General features: G+C 31.9%; 2 protein-coding genes across 12 annotated transcripts; both read left to right on the forward strand.

Moving 5' to 3' along the window:
- Positions 1 to 2,375: 2,375 nt before the first annotated feature.
- On the forward strand, positions 2,376 to 6,653 carry LOC134250906 (uncharacterized). 10 transcript variants are annotated; one of them, XR_009988624.1, is made up of 6 exons: positions 2,376 to 3,033; positions 3,121 to 3,169; positions 4,048 to 4,270; positions 4,662 to 4,868; positions 4,969 to 5,130; positions 6,346 to 6,653. XR_009988624.1 is itself a non-coding variant. In XM_062733272.1 (5 exons), the coding sequence occupies exons 3-5, from the start codon at positions 4,670 to 4,672 to the stop codon at positions 6,504 to 6,506; spliced, it is 522 nt and encodes a 173-aa protein (XP_062589256.1). In that variant the 5' UTR covers positions 2,537 to 3,033; positions 3,132 to 3,161; positions 4,662 to 4,669; the 3' UTR covers positions 6,507 to 6,649. The 10 variants fall into 10 exon arrangements, 6 of the variants coding, with proteins under 6 accessions (XP_062589256.1, XP_062589255.1, XP_062589254.1 ...); XR_009988625.1 differs by having other exon boundaries at positions 3,121 to 3,161; XR_009988627.1 differs by having other exon boundaries at positions 2,377 to 3,033; positions 3,132 to 3,169.
- Positions 6,654 to 19,506: 12,853 nt separating this feature from the next.
- LOC134250907 (uncharacterized) lies at positions 19,507 to 21,461 on the forward strand. 2 transcript variants are annotated; one of them, XM_062733275.1, is made up of 4 exons: positions 19,507 to 19,658; positions 20,214 to 20,458; positions 20,679 to 20,819; positions 21,185 to 21,461. In XM_062733275.1, the coding sequence occupies exons 2-4, from the start codon at positions 20,236 to 20,238 to the stop codon at positions 21,373 to 21,375; spliced, it is 555 nt and encodes a 184-aa protein (XP_062589259.1). In that variant the 5' UTR covers positions 19,507 to 19,658; positions 20,214 to 20,235; the 3' UTR covers positions 21,376 to 21,461. The 2 variants fall into 2 exon arrangements, with proteins under 2 accessions (XP_062589259.1, XP_062589258.1); XM_062733274.1 differs by having other exon boundaries at positions 19,522 to 19,658; positions 20,217 to 20,458.
- The last annotated feature ends 2,910 nt before the right edge of the window (positions 21,462 to 24,371 follow it).

Raw genomic sequence — 24,371 nt, forward strand, 5'->3', positions numbered from 1 at the left:
TCTAAAGTAAAATTAGCAGAAAAACAAGTCATTTTGAAGCTTTTCTGCATTAAACTTAAAAATGTACCAAATTAATGACGTCATATTTCAAGAAAGGCTCTTCTTCATGGCATATTCTCTAATTATTTATCATATTCATCTACTCAACTATTGTTAATGCCAATTTCAAAACTTTTTAAGAACATTAAATTTTTAGGGCACAATATAGCTGAAACTGTACCGTCTTCTTTGCAAAGGATAGAGAAATTATGAACAGTAGTAAATTTAAAGAGTTTTAAGTCAAGAGTGGTTAGTAAATTTTCAAAATCAATAAGATCCTTTCAAACTCGAATTCATTATAATAAAATGTTTTATTTAACAATTTATAATTCAGTCAAATGCTGACTGATGTTTTTCATACTAATTGTCAGTCCATTATTTAAACGCTGAATTGACAACGGATTTTCCCGTCATTTCCCGAACATGACAAGGAGCAAACGGTGCGTGTGACCAGTCGATAAGGGATGCTCACTCCTCCATGACACCTGATCCAATCTCTGATGTTTAGGAGGTCCATGTTTGCTCTGCTCCTATTTTGTATTTTTTGTGGACTTTTGAGCTTGAATACTGTTCGTTATCTCCATATATTTCATTACTATGACAAGAAAAGAAATTTAAGTGAGCAAGATGAAAATAAATTATATTCTCTGTCTACGATGTTTTGGGACAACCCTCGTTAAAATGTATTATTTTTAAAGAGCTGTTTTTTTTTTTTTTTAGAAAAACAAATGATAATATCATTTAAGCTTAAATAGAGTGCGGAATGCATTTTTCCCAGTGTTTACCTATATATAATAAACATAATGACTGATCACAAAGTATGCGCAGACAACCATATACCATATTCATTTGAACAAAAGAAATATTTATAAGTATATAGGAGTCTCCAAAATCAAATCAAATAATTGAGATAAAGGCAACATTTATTTACAATGAGTAACGATAAATATTATACATCAGTTTTTAAGATGAAATTTTGTTGCTCATTTTTATAGCATTAAAGCATATTGTTGAAGCCTAAGGGCTATTGTTATAATTACTGTATGGTTAATTACCTGATTGTATGATACAAGCACCTCTAATAATTATTTCCTTATATGTTTTATTTATTGCATTTCAGTTCAAATTACAAGCATGTCCTTAAACAAAAGCGGAAATATTGAAATATTGAATAAGTGAATATTAACCAAGAAAATCCTTATTAATTAAATTAGAAAAAATTTAAAGCAGGCTTCATTGTTTTCCGTATTCAATTACGAAACCAAATAGAGTATGGGAGTAGTTATCTCAATGCCAAATCAAACTTTTTGATAATTGCGAAAACAGGCATGAATAAATATATAAAACACAAAATAGAAATTTTAAAAAGCAAAAAGAGTACCAAGCCAACATCCATGCTGTTTACAGGATGTGTGTTGTTATACAAGGATTGAAGCTTATTTTAACCTGTTATACGATATAACATAACTTTGGACAGTTTACGCTTTATTATAAAAAGTGTTTTAAATTTACCCAAGTTATGTTATATCGTTAAACATGGTTAAAATAAGCTTCATTCCTTATAATTTGCTTCAACTTGAGCATACTGTAAAACTAACGTCACGCGGAATAATACATTTAGACAACTCATTATGATGTATGCAACATGTTATACCATATAAACTAATTTTTATTTCCAATCAAATGACGCATTACAACTAAAATTAAATTATTCCCATAACAAAAGCATAACCGTAATTAGAGTTTCAAATTCTAAATGCTTAGAACAAAAGAAATAATATAAAAGCCTAATACTAAGAACATGTTTAAATTATTTAGGTACTGAAATGCATTTCTCAGCATTTGCCATACTTAATCTGGATTAATTTTGATGTTGACCAAAAAAAAAAAAAATAAAAAAAATAAAAATAAACTGCGTTCACAATGCGCCAATTTTCATCTCTTTTATCAGTGAATTGTCGCCTAGCTTTGACGTTAGAGAAGTATTTCGCGGAAAACCGATTAAGATAATATCCTATCGTCTTATAAATACAATTTGAATTTCGACTCTTAAATTTCGATCGGAATATGCATCCTACAACATTTGTTGAATTCATTTTTATAATAAGAAAGATAATCATTAACTTATAATTATGTTTCGTTAAATTACGCTTTTTTACAACATACAATAAGTCTTTTTTGAGCAACAATTAGCAAGTGAGACAGAAACAAACGTTATAAATGTAAAAATGTTCTGACAATACTTTTTATGTTTCTTTTATGGCTTAAACAATTTATTTTAGTCGCCCGAGTGGCCCAGTGTTTAAAGCGTCTGCCCTCGAATCGCAAATTTAAGTGTTGACAGACGTTTTTATACTAATTGTTAGTCTTTTTACTCCTTTATTTATACTCTGAATTGGCGCGGGAATTTTCCTTTATCTCCCGATCATGACAAGGAGCACACGGCGGGTGTGAATGGTCGGCAGGGGATGCTCACTCCTCCATGCCACCTGATCTCATTTCTAATGTTCTGGAGGTCCGTGTTTGTTCTGCTCTTATTTTGTATAGTGTTATGGACTTTGATATTGAAGACTGTTCGTTATCTCCATGTCCTTCATCCTTACGTCGCAGATTCGAATTCCACTGTGGGACCTTGAGACCGGTCATCCGGATGAGACCTTATAAACCGAGGTTCTGTGTCGCAGTATATCTTGGCACTAAAAAGATCCTTCCCTGTTCAATGACCGCAAGAGCCGAGAATAGGACAAAAATTGCAGCTCTCCATCGGCAAGTGGTGGCGTCTACATACATTGTATGAGTGAAAAATTCAACATACAAACAATCCCTTTGACTGCTGTTAATACAAGTGTTTCTTTCCTGTCACTCGTTATACTATTGATGACCAATAATAATATATATGTCCTTCTGTTTAGTAACTTGAATTTAACCACCGAGGTTTTAAGAAAAGGCATATCCAGTTTTAAATAAAAGGACTTTAATCGGAAGTTCATTTAGGTGAGTAACCCTTTTGAACATGGTCCTATGTTTGTTTTCATAATAAACTTAAATTTTAATTTTTTCTTTCTTATTTTTGTTTGTTAGTTTGTTTGCAGAACATAAGAACTCCAATTTTACAAAAGGAAGTAAGTTTGTAAGTTAATTCTTTCTAATGTATATACCTTAATTAGAAAGTTGACTTATTATAGACGATACGTTATATAAATACAGTAAACAATCATTGTTTATATTTGTTAAAATGCTGTGAATGTTTGGAAATATGAGACTAATTATAGTTTGTTTACTTTTACATCTGCCAAAACAAGCTTCATTTTAAAAATAAGCATGCCTTTAAACATTATTATAGACATGCAATCATCAGGTAGGAAAAAAATTGTAAGAAAATTGTACAGTAGTGTACTTGTAGTTACACATACTTCCCTTTTATTGGAAGTTTAATAAATTTATGACAAACGTTAAATTATTCTTAATTTGTCTGAACTGTTCAGTTTGTAGTTTTAATATAATAAATAATTAATTATATCTTAAGACACTGCATGCAGACTTATAATACATTTTTAGTGAAATTTATATATACATCGTATATACTCAAGAGAGGTGAAAAAGAGCTAATTCAAACAATAATGCACAATGCATTTCAGATCACTGTTGTGTTTGGCTCCATCCCTATCCTCTTGCCCCTATCTTATTCAGTAACTATAAACTGATTTCCTGTGAAACTTCTATCCCAGTTTGTTTGATAGCTGACAGGAAACAGTATTAAACAAACTCTTTGTGGCCAAGAATGTTATAAAAATGATTTCAATTAAGTTCCAAAAAACTTAATTCTATTTTTTATGTGAAATAGAAAACTTTTAACTTAAAATCAAATCAATTTATAAAGTGATTCAACTTGAAATTGAGCCATATTTGACAACGATTGCATTATTATTTGTTGTTTAACGTCCCTTTCGAGAATTTTCACTCATATAGAAAAGCCATTATATACTGGTGAATAAACTTCAATTTTAGACCTTTAATCCTCACTCAGGGCCATTGAGCAATGAGGGATATTGCGTCGGGCCTCGGGTTTAAAGGCCTCTTCCGAAGGACCCTCAACATATAATACTTCAAAGTGCCGTTCTGTTGGCAAACGAGAAATTGTTGTCTTTTTTTCGACTATGTTCAAAAGTAAATCCTGCTGACAACCCGTTTCCCACTTAACCTTCCAATTACCAATAAAGGAATTGGTGCGGTTTGTATAAATAATTCACCTGCGATTTTATCATTTTTCGAAATCATTGATGGACATGATGTATTGTACCATTGAAGTTTCTCCATCACCCCTGTTAATGTCTTTAAGGAGTACATGTAACGGAAGAGGCTTGGTGGAACATTTACATTTACATGTAATAGAACTAGACATTTTTTCTGTGTCTGTAAGAATTTTTATAATGTTTAGAAATAAAATTAACTTTAATTGTTTGGAATATTGAAAATATTTTATAACTGACCTATTGTTTTGAAGAAATTCAATAGGAGCTACCTGTTTACATGCATTATTGGATTTGCGCTGTAATACCCGGTATATTACGTTTATTTTTTTTATGAAATGAGTAATACATTTCGTTTTCATTTCTTTTCAGACGAGAATATGGAGCGTCCGGCAGTCTTGCTCATTGCATTGGTGATATTAATTTGCGCAGTCATCCTTCAGTTATTCGGCCTAGCCTCACCATATTGGATTTCTAACGAGAATTCAATAGATCCAGAAAAACATTCAGCAACGTACGCTGGTTTGTGGAAAATGTGTACATGTAAAGATACTGGCGATTACCTACAGAATGATATAGGTGAGCAGACAAATGAATGCCGTACCGTTTCATGTTATTTTATTACCTAATTATATTTATCTTCATTTTACTTAAACAAAGATTGAATTTTTATTTGCAGATATCTCAAACAGCCAGTTGCGCACTAAATCTTCTCAAACTATGAGTATCCTGGGCTTCGTTGCACTCATGTTTGCTTCAGGGTTGACAATCTTAAAGTTATGTTTTCTTAAGCATATGAAACCACTACTAATTGTGTCCAGTATTTCAGCTTTTGTTGGAGGTATGTAATATTCATGGAATTTTTAAGGAATAAATTTATTCCAAAACACAATGATTGACACTGTATTATACTATTGCAATAATTATCAATTAATAATTTATTTTCAGGTCTCAATTAAGTAGAATACCGGTGTATAAAAATATTCTATTCAACATTTGAAAAAAAAGGATACACTCATCCACAATATACAAGAATCATGAACCGACAAAACTCATTGATGACTAGTAAAATGCAATGACCAAATATCTTTATAAATACAATTAAGAATCTCTCATTTTTACCTCTCAATTCAGTCGTATAGAAGTTGTAAAAATTCTCAGGGGCAAAGCCCAATGGATATAATTGTCCTTTTCTTGTTGTCGCTGAAAGAGTTTTTTTTTTTTTAAGAACTTTTGATACAAAATTTATCCTGTATAGAGGATCAATAAATTTCACTAAGAACTGAGCTGCAGATCTGTGGCTCGCTAGAAAAAACGACAGAAAACTACGTACAGTGCCATCCTTAGAACTTACTGTTCATTTAATTGTCACTTTAAAAAAGTTATGTTCGGCTCTTGATTACTTTCTTCAAATTTTTACTTAAACTACACGAAAGCTACACGTTCTACATAGCTACGTTGTACTTAGTTTAACTAGCAACAAATAATTCGTAACAATTAAGTCACAACAAACAAGTTATGATAAAATGACTCATAACAAGTAAGTCAATGTCCTTCCAGGGCCTCTGTACGCTTTAGATCGAATTATCTTGCTATCCAAAATGGGAGCAATAATGGCAGTATGAATTAGCAAAGTTTTCTATGGTTTCCATTTTAAATCTAGGAGGGCTATTAACAATAATTATAGCGAACTTTTGTTGTGGAAATAGTTAAATATTATGTTAGGATCACATCCTTAGTAATACTTGTTTTTTTAATTTGCAGTTTGAAAAAAACATGGATACAGTGTAAATATTATTAAATCGATAAACGGCGCACTTTTGATATATATATATATATATATATATATATATATATATATATATATATATATATATATATATATATATATATATATATATATATATATATATATATATAAATTTTTTTTGAAAAGGTGGCATTGTACCTCTCCGGTCTGTAATTATATTTTTTCAGAGATCTACAGTTCTGCAGATCTATACCAAGAAAAGTATCCATAAATGAAATTTTAAATGTCTTTATTTTTTCATTGCAGCTTTCTTCATTGCAGTTTCCATTCTACTGTTTGCAGCTGACGTCAATAATGCGAAGCTACTATACAGATATGAATTTCATTTTGCTTTTGCCTTCTCCATTCTGGCAATGATAATAGCTTTTGTGTCTGGGGGTTTTATGATCCTAGAAATACCAAAGTAAGCTACACAAGAAATCCAAGAAACAGATCAAGAAATAAAGTGATTTCCTGAATATACAAGCTTTTTCTTTTGTCTAAAAATGATGGCGTGTTTGAACAGTTATATTTGTAATATCTAAATAAATTCGTGAAATTTTAGAAAATCTATTTTAGTTATGCCGTACGGCAGTTTTTTTCTTTTAATGTTTTGAATGTGAACTTGAGAAAAGGATGTGTTAGAGTACTCAATTATTATATTTGCACAAGTGCTCCTACATGTAAATATATATTGACACTACATCCATATTAGATTTTATTAATGTAAGGCTTTTTTGACTGCCCCTTTTCATAAAAGATAATAAAGTCATGTTAATACCCCCCGCTTGAAAAGTGGGAAGGTATACTGTAATCGGTATGTCCGTCCGTCCGTACGTCTGTCCTCTGTCTGTTACGCTTTGGGGTACCAATCTATCATCCGCAACTCCTCTTATACCACTGAGTGAAATTTCATGAAACTTTCACGGAATCTTTAGTACGTATTGCCATTGTGCACCTCCTATTTTACTTTTTGATCCGACACATATTTGGGGTTTCCCGGCCACAGAAAAACATGGACTTTGCCATCATAACCATATGGGAGGTGGGGGTATCATTTAGTGAGCTTATTGCTCACAGAACGATCTTAAGGAGGCTTGGGGTTTAACACATTAACCATTAGATATAACGTATTTTTTCCGATATGATATCTTAAGCAGTCAATTATCATTTGGCAAAGAAAAATATCATACATTTTAGTTTCAAAATTTGTACATTTTTGTTAATTTTATATGGACCTCTTCTTCTAAAGGAGATCAAAATAGTCTGAAAATGGCTAAAACCACCCAGCCCTCTTAATTTGTAAATAACATTCATGTTGTGATTTAATTTTATTATATGTTGAAACTTTAACATAAGCTGATTATATGCTGATACTTAAACATAATATATACATTGACTGTGTTTGAGGGTATTATGCGTTTTATCGGAACTAAGAATCAAACTATTTACCTGAGGCCGTTACAGTTTGGATCGAGGGGTCGACAAATGCATGTTGCCCGAGAACACAGTCTATAAATGATTTGTTGATTTAAAATTTCTCAGGTTTTAAGGAGGTTCGTTCCTGTTATCAAAAGTATTGAACTTTTTTTTGTCGAGTATATTTTTAGAATCTACTTTACATCTATTAGCTTAAGAATAAATCACAAAATGGGGGTCTGTGCACTTCTTTTAGCACTAGCGAGCAATTAATATGTTTTAATTGCACTATAATTACGTCTAATACGTAAATCAATTTTTCAAAATCTTTCTTTTTAAATTATTATCTAAATTAATGATTGGATCAAACACGGTCTTTTTTTAAATCTGAAATAGTCATATTAAAAATTGTCACAACAAAAATAGTTTCAAATTTTTGGCAAAATCAATAAATTGAACTTTCTGCACCCAAAAAATGTTATTATACCCCCGCTTGAAAAGTTGGAGGGTATATATAGTAATCGTGATGCCCGTCTGTACGTCCGTCCGTCTGTTAGAATTTGGGTATTCTTATCTGCTACTCCTCTCATACCACTAAATGAAAGAAGATGGAGGGGGGGGGGGGATAGGGCGGACGAAGTGCCTATAGTGCGACAGATAAGAAATGAAAAATTTAATCTCAATTATATCCTAATTTTATTTGATATTTCAACTAATATTAAAGTATACTTCATGTAAAATCTCTACAATTTACAAAAGTCTCACAGAGACTGAAAATATTTGCCCATGAAAAAGCATACAAACACTAAAAAGAACAAAATCGATCATTTTCTCATACTTTAAGAAAATTTTTCAACATGAGTGGGTCTTCGCTCCATTTTTTTTTTTTTGAAAGATAATCCTAAAAGTTTGCGATAAAATATACATTTTTTGGTTTACAAAAACATGGAGCGAAAACCTTTCATACCTTAAAAGTACACTTTTATGACAAAGTATTCGCATCTTTCCGAGAAATAATTTAAGTCCATTAAATCAAGGGTCTTATAACAAACATGATTTAAATGCCTAAAATCAGCATGAGCCATGTAGCATACATGTGGTAAGCACGTTAGTCCCAACGCAGTTTGATGCGTCGGACTATTATTGCTTAGGGTTTGAGTCCCACGAATACCACTTAATATTTTTTATAATTTCCTGTGTTTGTCAGTTTGGTGAATCCAGGGCTCCCCAACCTTGGCGCCATTCATGTAATCATATACTGCTGGGGCAATAAAAAAAATATTCTTATAAAGGAGAAATTTTTACGAGATTTTTTTTCTTTCAGAAAAGTTTTTTTTCCTCATAATTTTATAAATTTCAATAATGAGAAGCTAATTTAATTACTCAGTTTACATTTTGAATATGATTTCTTAATATCAGACGCTATAGGCATTCTGCCCGCCTTGTTCACCAATCTTTTTTTATGAAACTTTCACAGAATCTTTATTACATATTGCCATTGTGCACTTCCTTTCCAATATATATTTTACTTTTTGATTCGACACATACATGTATTTTGGATTTCCAATTATAGTAAAACATGGACACTGCCATCATAATCATATTGGAGGCGGGGTATCATTTAGTGAGGTCATTGCTCACACTACCTCTAGTTTTTTTTTCCGGTGTTAAAAATTTAAAAAGCAACAAAAGCATTTGAAAGTAATGATACTTTTTTTATTTTAAGCAGAATGGTAATTCAGAAAATGAAATAAAAAGTGGGGGCTGTAATGTTAATTTTTAGATTTTACTAAAATAGTGCTATTGTTAAGCTTAATTGGGCAATTTCTGTCTTTTGGACTTTCACAATATATTTGATATATTTGCCACATATAATGGTAGAATTCATGAAAGTTAATGTAATATATATAATTTAAGACCAGCATAGAACATTTCACTGCAAAAATTACTCTGTATACTGTACAGACTGCATGTAAAAATGAGAATCAACGCTTAACAATACTGAATACTTTGAAAGAGAAAAAAATGGAACTTTTTCTTCTAAAAATCCTTCCGCCACAAAATATAGTTCCTTACAAAATGTTTTTTTATTGTGTGGAGTTTAAAAATGGGGTTTAAATTGAATATAGTTTAATTAACATTAGAGAATCCAAACTTATTATAAGAACTAAAACAGTACGTTTTTTTTAAAAATAGAGGTCAAAACAAAAATGTGCTGAAACCTTGTTAACATACATTTGTATTGAGCTTGCTTCCACAATGTATATTTCCTTTACCCCAGTTAGGTTTAACTTAGTTAGTTGCGTCACTTTCAAACGCCAACGTATAAAGAGATTTATTATATGCTGATATTTTCAAACTGTATGCTAATACTTCAACACTACATGTATGTGCTGATTCTTAGACATTATATGCGGATACTTTGACATTATGTGCGGATACTTTGCCATTATACTGTGAGTATACTATAATGAAATGGTTTTTTTAAAGATAGGTCAAACTTTGAAACTATGAAACGAAATTTGCCCAAAACGCGTGTAACTGAACGAGGAAAAAACTAATAAAGGCATATCCTAGCTGAACTGATATTTTTAAAGCTATAATAGTAGCAAAGCATGATTCTTCGATTTCATGCTTGATCCTGCTTAGAGACATATTCTTACTGGTAATGAGATATTTTTTGCCAAAGTCGTATTTTTCTCAGACATCAAAATTCAAAAGCTCTCATAGATTTATTGAAAGAAAATCAAATCCGATTGAATCAGATAGGTTGTTTGGCGCATTAGTGCGTTTCTGACATTTTATCAGCAAAACAGCTCTACCTGGTCGGAAAAATGCATTTAGATTTATCGTTTACCTTCAAAATACATTTCTTTAGGTTACTTTACAGAAAACTAAAGTAAAGGTTGTATTTTAACGAATGAATAAATTAATTGTGCAATGTGACCCCTCAAAAGGACACATATTTCACTCAAACATCCAACTGAAAACAAAACTTATGTTGTGTTTCCTTATTAGTGGATTTCTTCTGGCCAAAGAACTTTTGATTTAGCCATTCCCTTCACTAAACAACTTTCTATAAATCTGAAAATGTGCATATCGCTTTCCAAAAAAAAAAAAAAAAAAAAAAGGAAAGGTAAAAATGACATAAACTTTTTATAGCACTTTTATTAATTTTTCCTACATCTAAAGCTGTATATGTTTCATGATTAATAACTTTTTATAGCACTTTTATTAAGTTTTCCTACATCTACAGCTGTATATGTTTCATGATTAATACAATCTTTCTTTTTGCATGCAAACATTGAGACAATTATCCGATTCATTCTTTTTCCAATTGTTTAAACGGTAAGGTGTAGCTTCATAAAAATCATTTGAAGTCAGAGGATGTACAACTACAAAGCTAAGACTACAGTGCTCAGCATTTGACTCAATGATAAATTGTATTTGCTGACAAGGTCATTGTATCGACCGTAGAACTCAAGAAATGATGACTTTAAACGAGACTGTTAACATTCTTGTTTCATCAACTTATCTGTCAATAATTTACCTCGTCTTAGAAATTGTTCATACGTAGAACATGCTCTTGCATATCGAATCAACTGAGATGTATAAACTCCGTATGCAGGTGATGAAGGTATATTGCTGCATAAGTAATGGATCGGAAGTGGACGATAAAAAAGATAAAGTCATCACGTTTATCAAAGAGCTTGGTTGTTAGCTTACCATTAACGTCTTTTAAGTAAAATATCCAAATAACATATCCTCAGAATTGGACTTGTGTTAGGATATGATAAATATATATACATTGTATATGGTAAAATGAATTAATCTTTTATACATATAAATTTACTGACATACAAGAGTTGATTGTCTTTTATCAGTGAGTTGCTGAAAACGGTAATCATATATAATAAGCCATTTTAAAAAAAATCCAAAGAAAAGAGAAACATTTGGGTTATATGACAATATTAAGACAATAAAAAAACGGTAATTATAATTACAACATTATGCGGAAGATTGTAACGAACTTCTGTGGGCTGAATTTAGGAATGCAAAATGAATGACATGTAATGAATTTCACAGGTCTTGTTTAGAAAAATACTATCATCATTTAAACGGTGTGTACTTGCCTTTTTTTTAAGGAAAGTGATCAACCTCATAGAAACCAATACTGATATAAACTCGTACATGTATGTAGGGAAAAACCAGGACCACTGGTACCTGTAATAATGGAAATGAGATCAGAAGCCTAGTAGGAATTCAACGTCCCCTGCCAACCGGTCACCCCGCCGATATATTAAACAAGAGGCCCACGGACCTTATAGGTCACCTGACTATTATGTAACAACTTTACAACAATTGAATTGGTTCGCGTTTTAAATGAAAGGCCATGAAATTCAAAATTTTGAAAGAGGCACTAATTGCTTATCAAAACTATACACTTAGCTTGCTTACTTTGGTTACTTAATACCCAGAGGTAGATCAGAGAAACAATGAGAAAATGCATTTCCACTTTATAACCAGTTGTCCACCCCACCCCACAGGAACCACTGGCCCTGGGGCACATATTTCAAAATTCTGGAAATTTTATCAAAAATTTTATTTCATCATAAATGGTTGATTGATACAAAAAGCAGATTTCAAAGCATTAATCTATTTTCAGACTATGTAATCCCCACCCCAAGTACCCTGAACCATGGGCCCTGAAATTAACCATTTTGGAAGAGACACTCTCATCATCATTAAAATATACTTAGAACATTGGCATAATACCCAGGAGCAAAGGAAAAAGTTTTCGAAGAAGTCAAGCATTTTCTATATATAACCATTAGAGCCCCACCCTAACACCCAAACCGCTGACCCTGGGACCCTGAAATTCACAAATCTGGGAGAGGCATCCTTCTTCATCAAAACTCTGTACATAGTTCATTGGATTAATACTCAGGAGCAGAGAAGAAGATTTTCAAAGAATTCATATATTTTCACGATATAATCGATACAGTCCCACCCTAACCCTGACCCTGAGGCCATAAAATTCACAATTTTGGAAGAGGCACTCTTGTGCAACATACATGTAAATATGTACTTGCCTGGTTAGTTTGTTTGATACTCAGGAGCAAGAAGAAGATTTTCAAAGATTTTATACATTTCACTATATAATCTACATAGCCCCGCCCTAGCACCTAAGAACCAATTAATGTCATTATAGACAGTGGCTTTAATACGAAAGCTGATTTAAATTATAACCAAATAAGGTTTATTTTCAAATAAAGCGATTTATGTTAAAAAATTCGTGAATGTATATTTTTGGCATAATCGTCAATGTATTTATTTTTTGTTATTTTATATAAACCTTTAATTTGTAAACCCGGCTCCTGTGATCCTTTACCGCGGCCAAATTTTATATAAGCCAATCAGGATGCCGCGAAGGCATTTATTTATATACATCTTTACTCGGATGTTAACATGTAAATATGTAAATAACATTTATGTGTAAATAAATGCTGACGAATGTAAACTGTATATTTCTTGGTAAGAACCAATTAATGTCGATATTAAAGTGTATCGTCCGAAAGCTACTTTTTTTGTTATTTCAAATAAACAATTTTTCAAAACGCTACTGTATATTTTTTCGTCTGATTTTAATATAATCTGGCACACAATTTGTAAACCCGGCTCCTGTGATCCAGTTTTAGTGCATCGGTTTTTGATTTCGATGAACGGTGTTGCCATGGTTACTAAAAATAGAATTTTCTGTGAAATTCCTTTAAAACGCTACTCCTTCTACAGTTTTGGTCCGATTTCAATATAACTTGGCACACAAGTAGACTACACTAAGATACATAAAAGAGTGCATCGGTTTTTAATTTCGAGGGACGGTGTTGTCATGGTTACTAAAAATAGAATTTTCTGTGAAATTCCTTTAAAATGCTACTCCTCCTACAGTTTTGACATGATTTCAATATAACTTGGCACACAAGTAGACTACACTAAGATACATAAAATAGTGCATCGTTTTTTTTATTTCGATGAACAGTGTTGCCATGGTTACTAAAAATAGAATTTTATGTGAAATTCCTTTAAAACGCTACTCCTTCTACAGTTCTGGTCTGATTTCAATATAACTTGGTACACAAGTAGACTACACTACGATACATAGAATAATGCATCGTTTTTTAAATTTCGATGAACGGTGTTGCCATGGTTACTAAAAATAAAATTTTCTGTGAAATTCCTTTAAAACACTACTCCTCCTACAATTTTGGACTGATTTCAATATAACTTGGCAAACAAGTAGAATACACTAAGATACACAAACTAGTGCAACGGTTTTTGATTTTGATGAATGGTGTTGCCATGGTTACTAAAAATAGAATTTTCTGTGAAATTCCTTTAAAACTCTACTCCTTCTACAGTTTTGATCTGATGGCAATGGCTTCTTTTCTCATCCTTTTTTATAAGTACAAACCAGTAGAGCTACAGTCTCGACAGAGACTTCTGGTTTTTATATTTGTGTTTCGTTCAACATATATATTTGTTCGTGTATATAGTATTTAAGTTGTACATGTAAATGCATACTTTTCTCATAAAAATGTACGTGTTGGAGATACAGCCCATTAGATAAACTTATGCTTTATTAACGGGTAGATGCTTTATCAATAGCACTTCCGGTTTTGACACGATCCCTCGCTTCAAGATTTTATTTTATTGAAACTTTTAATTGTGAAAATTATTGCACCAATATAAAAATGAATGATAAAGAGCGATAATATCGTTAAAAGCAGAAAAAGACTCGTATATGTACAAGAAGTGTCTTATTTTATCAAGGAACCTGTATTGGCTACTTGAAGACAGATTTTATCCCCCCCCTTTTTTTAAATCGTTTTCGGAGAAGTCAAGCTAGCCTAGCAGTTAAGTTGTTGTTATAAGATTCCTTTAACATCTTCCATAAATGCTTTCTTATATTATACTATGTATGCCTACCTAGTAATGTAGGTGTACCTTACCATGGATCAACAATGAATTTACAAATAGCCTAGCCTTGCCTTACACGTTTTGTACTGTCATCGTACACTACAGAGTTAATTTTCACGATCCCATGGTCCTTACAACTTTCAGTCAGAAGTTCGTTTGATGTAAACTCCCAGCAATTGACACATAATGTTTTCAAAAACGCAGATAGCAAAAATTCTAAATTTTGAACACGATCTACTTTCTTTCCAGGCATGTCAACATCAACGGTAGTACGTCATCAAGTTATACGTCATCAATCAGCAATCGTTCATGTAGTTTCGCAGGGGAAGTCTCAAAGCTTCGTATGAGATAAATAGAACATCTATAATTGTGTGATTTGATATTGGATTTATCCAACGCGTTGAAATGGTGTATATTCGCTCGGCAAGCCTCGCGAATATACATGTATACACCATTTCAACGCGTTGGATAAAGCCAGTATCAAATCACACAATATAAATATCCTCTAAGTAAGCCATTACATTTTCTCCCTATGCTAGTATTTATACTCTAGGAGCTCCAGGACTATTCCTGCAATCTGATTGGCTGAGAGTTAGTTTCACTATGTACAATATGTGGAGAGAAGTAGAACTTATTTTGTAAGAGGGGGCTGAGAGAGATTATTAAAACCCACTCGAAATCCCCCTTTTTTGAATACGAACTTTGATCTGTTAGACCTGGGACCTCACCTTTTGCCACTTCCAATTATATTTTAAGTCATTCCTCTTGGCATGCATATAATAATATTTTGGTAAAGTGTAATTTTGTATGTATTATACATGTACCTCTTATTGTGTCTGCAATTGGTTGTTTGTAAGTTTAGAACTTGTACATTTTGCTAATGCGTGTGACTTACTTGGTCTTAAGCGGTGATTTGCATGTCAAATTTTGGCGTTTGTATATACTAGCTTGAAATATATCAATTTTTAATAAACAATTTCAGCTCATTGTTTTGAGGTTACTGTTTATTTAATTTTTGCTCGAAATTTAAGAAGAAGCATAAAAACATCTAAGGGCCAGTAAAATTGCTGCTAGAATCCTACTCTTCTGACACAGAACTAATTAGGTATTCCTTTCTTTTGCATGAAACCTAACCAGAAGTTTTACATTTTTTTCGTACAATTAAAGAATTTTCATCAACTCATGGTGGACATCCGATTTTAGCAGCACTTTCCAAGTAATAGGACTTAAGATTAAGGTATATTGCATATATTATTGCCCCCATTAAAGTCATAGTTTGAAAATTTCTTGAAATGTGCTGAATTGTATAAATTGTATGAGAAATATAAAATGACAAAACATATAGTTTCAAAGTAGGTTATTCACAATTTTTGTTTTTATGACATTTTAATATTTTTAGCTTTAAAATTTATAGAGCGCAAGCAGGCACAAGAACAATATTTATATGTTTCATTGATATTATCATTCTAAACATTATCTCAAAATACTGAGCTTGAGCAGATCTGCGCTTGGTGACTTTTACTTAAAATACCGACGCAATATGTATCTTTTTCTGTAGAAATTATGAAAATTAAATCTACATCATTTTCCTGGCGTCATTTCAAACATATTACGTCATTGCTTATGAAGTCTGCAGATATCCCCCTTTTTAGAATACGAGGGACGTTCAATAAATAATGTCATTAGCCCCATGACATACAACAAAGAAATCATATGACATTAAGCTTGATGTTCTCTCATTATAGAATCTTTAATGAATTGATAACAGTTTATGTGACCATTTTTCATCGCATTATTTCATTGCTGGAAGCTGGAAAACAAGGGCTAGTCGAGACACTGCATTAAAAATGAATGGTCAAGAATCAGTAAACTACAGTAAAATTAAACGCTTCATTTAAGCAGCTGTAAAACTTGTTAATATCCCAAAAATATATGAAATGAAATATGTGAAATTTACAGCAACCAATGTGTTTTATACACCCATGAACAGGTAGATTTCAATAAAAAAAAATTATATAATGATCTTCAAAACTGGGTACCGTCCTTGGCAACAAGAACATACAACAACCAATGTATATTTGCAAAAATTCAACAAATTATCACTGATTATGTTTTATTGACTTTAAGACGCAAGGCAAAATTGATTGACATCATTTTGGGGGTAGTTCACACTGTTTTAAAGAAACATTTGATAGTTAAAAAGTTTAATGCTCAAAGGTCACCCTATATTTTGAAAAATGAGTGAAAGCGACAGCGTGTAGGAATATCTTAACAATTATTTTTAAAAAATCAAAAATTGTACTTATCCACGTTTTTCTGAACTTCAGATAGATAATGCAACTTGAATCCATTTTGCTTTAAACCCTCAAATCAAATTTACAATAGGATGCACTTGACAACATGCAAAGGCCTAAGAAGAACAAAGACTTGCAAGAGCACAACAACAGTTTTAGATGCTATTTTCCTAAATATTAGCGGTCTTGTTCAAATTCATATTCGGGGAGGAAGTTCAATTTCTGGAGGAGTCTTTTAAACAAATTTTTGCAAAAAAATGAAAGGTGTATGAGAGGAAGGAAACAGAATGAGGAGTCCACTACATTAAATTTTTTCATGACAGCGTCCAAATCCACAGGCCATGAAGAGTAAAGGAGTTTTGGGGATAAACAGGGGGTTAATGTAATGTCACACCAACAGAATTTGCTAGATCTTTCAACCTTTGATTTGTTTCATTTCCCAAACTTCATCAAAAACAATCATCAGAAAGAAAAAAAACAAGTAGAGCAAATCATAGGATATGCCATATCCCAGTATACCAAGGGTCATGCTCAAAAATGAGTTCTAAAAACAATTAGAAATTGAATAAAAATGTTACGAACATGTATTGTAATCAAAAGAGAATATTTTAGTTAAATCATGAAGACTAAATTATAGAAAAAACTTTTTTGTTTCTTTCCGAATCCTAATGACATTATTTATTGAACGTCCCTCGTATAATTATATATTTCTCCATCAAAGTTTGATTTTGAGGGACATATATTGGTCATTACCGATTAAAGTCCTTTGTGATTCGGAAGAAAGAGTTAAATTAGTCCGATCCTCAGGTTTATAAAATTGGCAGTTAAGTGATCAAAAGTACTTATACAAGAACCTCTGAATCCACAAAATTATGTAAATTGATCCACAGTATTTCTTTAAAGTTAAAGATTAAATTAATCATATTGTATAAGAAAAATTGCCAAATCTCCAATATTTTTGCCGAAAAAACCGAATTGGAATATCTGCAATGCATTTTCTAACTGCAAATTGATCAACAAATATATTTTAGGTTAAAAAACTATAGGTATCCAGGAATTCAGAGAAATTGCCATGATTCTTATACTTATTTGGTATTTTTTGTCTTCTACATGTATTTCCGTCATATACTCATAATACATAGTATGAACGGTTTTTTTCTATCATTGCAATACACCACAAATCACTTCTTATTTAATATCATGCTAATAAGCATTCATTTAGTATCTAAGGCTTCATTCAAGAAAATCTTATTTCTCTAAAACTGTCTTATTTTTTCCTTTTATAGCGTACAAATGTCAACTTTTATAAGACTTTTTCTAAGAATTCCAAAAACCTTTAATCTTATAGAGATGATTAAAATGAAAATTGTTGCATGAAAAAAATTCATTTTCAAGCTTCATTTTGATGCATTTCAAATTAAATATTAATTTTTGGAGTTATCCTCCCTGACTGAGGATCGGATATCCTTAAATTCTTTTGGTATACGCAAGTAATTTTTTATTCTTAGACCTTTGTCAAATAATAGATTAATAAGCATTACATGTACACTGTATATAGTTTTGCGCATCTTTCCGTGATTCATATTCTGAAATCACATGACTCCTTTCCTTAAATTATTATCACTCTGAAATCGCTGGATGTCTTTTCGAGTAATGATGAAATGCTGAATTTCCGGATCCTTTATTGTGCTTCAAGGGACAGCTGAGCTATATTCATTGTGAACTCAAGAAATATTTCCGCATAATTATAAACAAGTTGTTTAAAAAGTGTCATCCTCATATGCTTTACTATATGATTATGAGTAAAACACTTTCGATTCCCCCAATAAAACAAAAGTCTACTTCTATATTCACGATTTTAGCTTTCTTTATTTTTACACTGGCAAAGCACGTTGGTTTTAACCAGAAAATGAGATTGGTAACTAATATAATTCATATCCGTTTTTGTGCAAACTTGTTGAAACATGTTGAACGTGAAAAAAAAGTTATATACAGTGTACCACCCTTATACATTCACACAATTTAGTCCTCGGTGTACAAACTCCCTCAAGGAAATGCCATCAAGGAGGCAGTTGTATTCCAACAGGGTGGCGAAATAGGTATTCAGTGAACTTGGATTGGACCAAGATATCTGTGACCAAATAAAAAAAAGATATCTGTGACCATAATGTGTCTTCACAAACACGGAGAGCTAGGAATTCTTTTTAGAAATTTACGGTTCGCAAAAATTTCTTAAACTCTTTATTAGTTCATAAAAACACTTTATGACAGTTCTAATGAGTTTGGCCTTAAATATACGTTACCCCATATCTTAAAACATTAAGTTTATATTTTATCATTATTTTCATTGTATTATTTTCATCTTAATTAAAACAACACTGCTAAGAAATATTTGCTTCGTATTTAGCCTGTTAAAACATGGTTGTAAAACATGACTATGAATTTCTATCTATATATACATGTATAACTCCTGGGACTGAAAAAAATCTACAATACCTGGTTATCAAAATATACTGACGTTAGGATGAACAGTTATTATCTACATTGTTGCTGTAGAATTTCTTGAGGGGTTGGGACTGGCCAGGTGAATGTTCCCGATTTCTGTATTGACTTACTATATATATAGTTTTAAATTTAAATACAGGCTGGTAATTACAAGAAACTTGCTGTCAACTGTTCAACTTTTTTAAAAAAAGAAAATGATCCACATATGAATGTGTTGATTGTTGTAACCAATACATAAAAACAATTCAAACATCACGCGTGATACTGATTCTACGTGAATAAGTGTTTTTCGTCAAGGAGCATATTAAAACTTGTGACATTAAAAAAAAATCATTTTTACTCCATTCAACAGGGGGAATAAACGTTTTAAGGAACTACCTAAAGGTATTTTCTGTTTCGTATTTATTCAGATTGTTCATTCATAGGACCTATTGCTTATCTAGTATTAGTTTACAAATTAACAGTTTCTATATTCTGCATGTATATATTGTCAAGTTTTTGATAATCTGTAGAAGTCCATTTTTCCGCGTGGTATTAATTTACACTATGTACGCGGTCACAAATTTCCGCGAAAATTTATCCAAGCATACTAAATATACAAGTAAGGCATAATAGTGACGGTATATTAATAAATCCGCATAATTTTCCATCCACGGATAAAATTGAAATTGAGATTCCGCGGAATTACGACCCCGCGAAAAAAAGTCAGTCTACAGAATACAAAAGCATTAAAAATGCTAATATCCAATGCATTGCGTACATTTTGGCTTTGGATACAAGGATTTGAAAATGTCTTTATTTTCTATATGTAAGTTAATGCTTTTGAAGGGTTTTGGGAAACAAATGAAATATGGTTTAAATACTTAAAGCAATCATTTACTCTAAATTATGCAAGTTAATTAGATGAAACACGTATTTTACATTATTTTAACTTAATAACAGTGTAATATAAAAAGCTAAAATGCCATGTGGAGGCAATTCCATCTTCTTCGTACTTGGCTGCCTATTCTTGCTCACGGCCCTTATACTAGACGTTATAGGCGTGGCTGCGCCATATTGGATCTATGGTGAGATAAGTGGCCTGAAATTATATGCAGGTCTCTGGAAGGAATGTGTCACAAGCGACATCAATGGCCAAAAAAAATCCGGATGCATTAAGTATGGCGATGATATCGATGTTCCAGGTAACAATTCATAAATTTTGTTGATAAGCATGACTTTAAGATGTGATACATGCAAGTACCCACATGTGTGCTAACATAGAACTGAACGAACAACTTTAGAACAAAGATATGAATACATATTCATAAAGACTACTGATTAATACGCTACACACTACTATTTAAAATAAAATTTCAAACTCAAGAATTTCATTGATATATATTTTTTAAATAACTGTTTTAGATTGGCTTAAAGCAGTTCAAGCATTTGGGCTGCTAGGGATTTTCACCTTGACCTTTGCTCTTATTTCTGCCATCCTAAGGATACGTTTCAAGGACAGAAGCTTGGTGTTGATCGTCGCAATCATCTTGTCCTTTATAAGCGGTATATATATATATATATATATATATATATATATATATATATATATATATATATATATATATATATATATATATATATATATATATATATATATATATATATATATATATATTTACAATAGAGTCAGAAAGACACCACAGCTCTTTGATTTTCGTGTAGATCTTTCAGTTAAGTTTACAGTGTATATAGTATTTCTGTAAGGTTAATAGTTACATGGAGATATTAATTTTAGTGGGATATTTGCTATTTGTGATTCATATCTTGTTGCCTTTAATTTTAAAAGTAGAGTAATACCACATGTTTATCTAAACAAATGTAGTTTATTATTTCTGCATATATCTGCTTAAAATTCTGTTTTGTTTCAGCTGTGTGCACCATCGTGTCCATTGCAGTTTATGCAGGAAAATACCCCGAATTGAGAAATGACAGAAGTTTTGTCAAATTCAGTTTTGCATTTGCTTTCTGTGCAGTTTCTATTGTTCTCTCGGCCATTGGTGGAATTTGTATGATCATTGAAATAGCGAAGAGGTCTTCCTACATGTCAATTGGGCGCTGAGAAAACGTAAATTTGAGTATGCCATAGAAAAAAAACTCAACGTCTTTGTCATATTAATACCAAGTATTTTTTAAAACAGAAATTATGTTTTCCTCTGTATAACTGATGTCAAGACTATTTTATGTATCCGTTAAGCTATATGAACAACCATTCACAGAGTACAGAATTAGCAATACTAGTCCCCTACCGCCAATGTAATCTGGGTCCCACTAAATTGAATTGCAATATTTCCATAAAAAATCATAAAAGCGGAACAAAATTCAAATTTGATGTGTAACTCATCAAGGTCAAATCACAAACCAAACTTCAACTCGATATCTGCAAGCATTTAGAAAAAAAAAACAGACTGACAGACAACCAGAGGGACAACTAGACAGACAGACTCAGAGAAAACCTGGAGTCCGACCGGTAGGGGATTAATAAGAGCATTGAGTCCGTGTGTCACAATCTTTGTCTACATGTATATACATGTATATTATTTTTATCATTTATTCCAAGCTCTCTGATTGGCTTAAACTTGATCACATGATTAAGTATATAACAGCATAAAGACTTGAGTTACTATTTATAGAATCTGAAATGCATATCGACTTGATGTTTCTTAAAATGGAGATAATTTTCTATAAAACAAAAATAGCACTGATTTCACAATTATAGCCAATACTGAATATGACTAGATGTTTCATAAAAAAATATTTACTTCAATTTGTATTAATATTTTTTTTCATGTTCTGTAATTGATGAGACGTAACAATGCCTTGAAGCCTTGAATCGGATCTACCTTATATTAAAACATATTGGATATGCCTGTCAAAAATTGATACAAAATATAATCAAGTAAATTGAGCATTTTGAATTAGTAAATCCTCTAAATTACTCCATCAGTATAAAGCAAACACATTAACATTAAACAGAAGATTTATTTTTATCTCTAGTCTCTAAGTGTTAAAGAGAGAAAACATGTGCCTTATTCCCATTATTTTCACATTTTGTTTTGTCAATCTATGTAAAAAATAATATAACAAATGTAGCCCTTTAATTTATAATTAATTAATAATGCTTTTCTGTGAAGTCGATATATCTATGGATCGACCTCATCAAAGGGCTATATTTATATAATACAAAACATTAATCACACCCTACATAGGCGTCTGAACCGGGGGGCTGGGGGGGGGGGCAATGCACTTTTTTTTTGCTTGTCGGGTTGTTTTGAAGGTATAAAAAAATTTTACCCCTAGCCCCCCCCCCCCACTTTCAATTTGCTTCCGACGCCAAAGCCCTATCCGTAGACAACCATATATGCACGCATTGCTTATTAGTCCCCAACCGGTGAAACCATAGGGGACTATCTGTTTCTTCTGAGTCTATGTCCGTCTGTCTGTCCATTTGTTTTTTAGGGTTTTCCGCAGTTTTTTCTGAATGCTTGCAGATATTGACTGATTTTTGGTTTTAGAGTGTACAATGTAGCTTGAGGAAATACAGATTCAGTTTGCATTATGTTTTGCTTCAATGATTTTTTGACAGAATTACGGCATTTCTAATTTTTAATGGGAACAAATTACAATTGCCGGCAGGGGGCTAGTATTTCTAATGCAATACTCTCAGAGTGCTTGTTCATTGGAAAAACAAAGATTACTTTAAGTATCGGAATCTCAAAAAACTCTTAATAATATAATACAATTAGGACTCAGGCACTGCATATTTACAAGGAGTAAAGTTATATATTATAATTTAGTTTGAAAAACGGAATTCTGTTGCTCAATTTTGGAGCGATAAAGAATGTTGGAACCGGAGAACTATTATTTGAAAAAAAGGTAATAATAATTAGGAATACTATACTGAATGATAAATAAAAGCCACATCGAATAACCAAAATATTGAGAAAAAAATAAGAATTTAATTTTAACCGCAATTTTTTTTGGGGGGGGGGGGGGGGGGTAAAATAGAATATGGAACAGATTTAATTGCATTATTTATCAAATTATCAGAAATAAAGCGTTTGTGTGTTTATATCAGTGAAATTCTGAGACTGGGTAAACACATATTCTGAGAGTATTGCATTAGCAATACTAGTCCCCTACCGGCAAGTGTAATTTGGTTCCCGTTAAAAATTGAAACTGCCATGATTTTGTCAAAAATCAATAAAGCAGAACGAAATGCAAACTTAATTTAAAAGTCACCAAGGTTAATTTCAGCTCAATATCTGCAAACGTTTAGAAGAGAGTGCGGAAAACCCTGACTAATTCAAAAGGTCGTAATTCTGTCAAAAATAATTTAAGCGTAAAGAAATGCAAACTTGATCTGTAACTCATCACGATACATTCATATACCAAAACTCAGCTCAATATCTACAAGCTTTTAGAAAATGCGAAAAACCAAGTGAGACAGACTAACAGACAGACAGAAGAGCAGACAGACAGATGGACAACCACACGTACAGATTGACTCAGTGGAAATATATAGTCCCCTCTGCTTTAATCGGTAGGGGATTAATAACTTAATCAACATCTGTCCCTTTTCATTCCTTGAATCTAAAAATAAAGAATGTGCTTTTAAAAACAAAAAACCTCAGTTTGGGGTATATATAGCTGTCAAGAGACAGTGTTAAGTCATGTGCCTACACTTATTTTTTCAGAAAAAAACAATATGTATATGTGAAACACTGATCCCCCGTATTACAGCTTATGGCGGGGGTTGAATTTTCTCACATACATGTCAAACTCCAAAGGTCAAGGTCAAAAGTCCAGTATTGTTGATACTATAAAGAAGGACTTGTCACAAGGAATACACCTGTAAAATATAAAAGCCCTTGTCCTAACTGTTCGCACTTATAGCCAATGTTAAAATCTTTATAAAGTGGGCAAACTCTAAGGTCAATGTCAACAGGTCGAAAATATTTATATCCATTGAAAGGTTTTGTCACAAGGAAAATATCTGTAAAAAAATGAAATCCCTAGTCTTAACTGTTCAAAAGTTATGACCAAGGTTTAAGTTTT

This window comes from Saccostrea cucullata, unplaced genomic scaffold (genome assembly GCF_032062105.1).
Source record: "Saccostrea cucullata isolate Sc308-1 unplaced genomic scaffold, CSIRO_AGI_Scuc_v1 ctg1481, whole genome shotgun sequence".
NCBI classification, from domain to species: domain Eukaryota; kingdom Metazoa; phylum Mollusca; class Bivalvia; order Ostreida; family Ostreidae; genus Saccostrea; species Saccostrea cuccullata.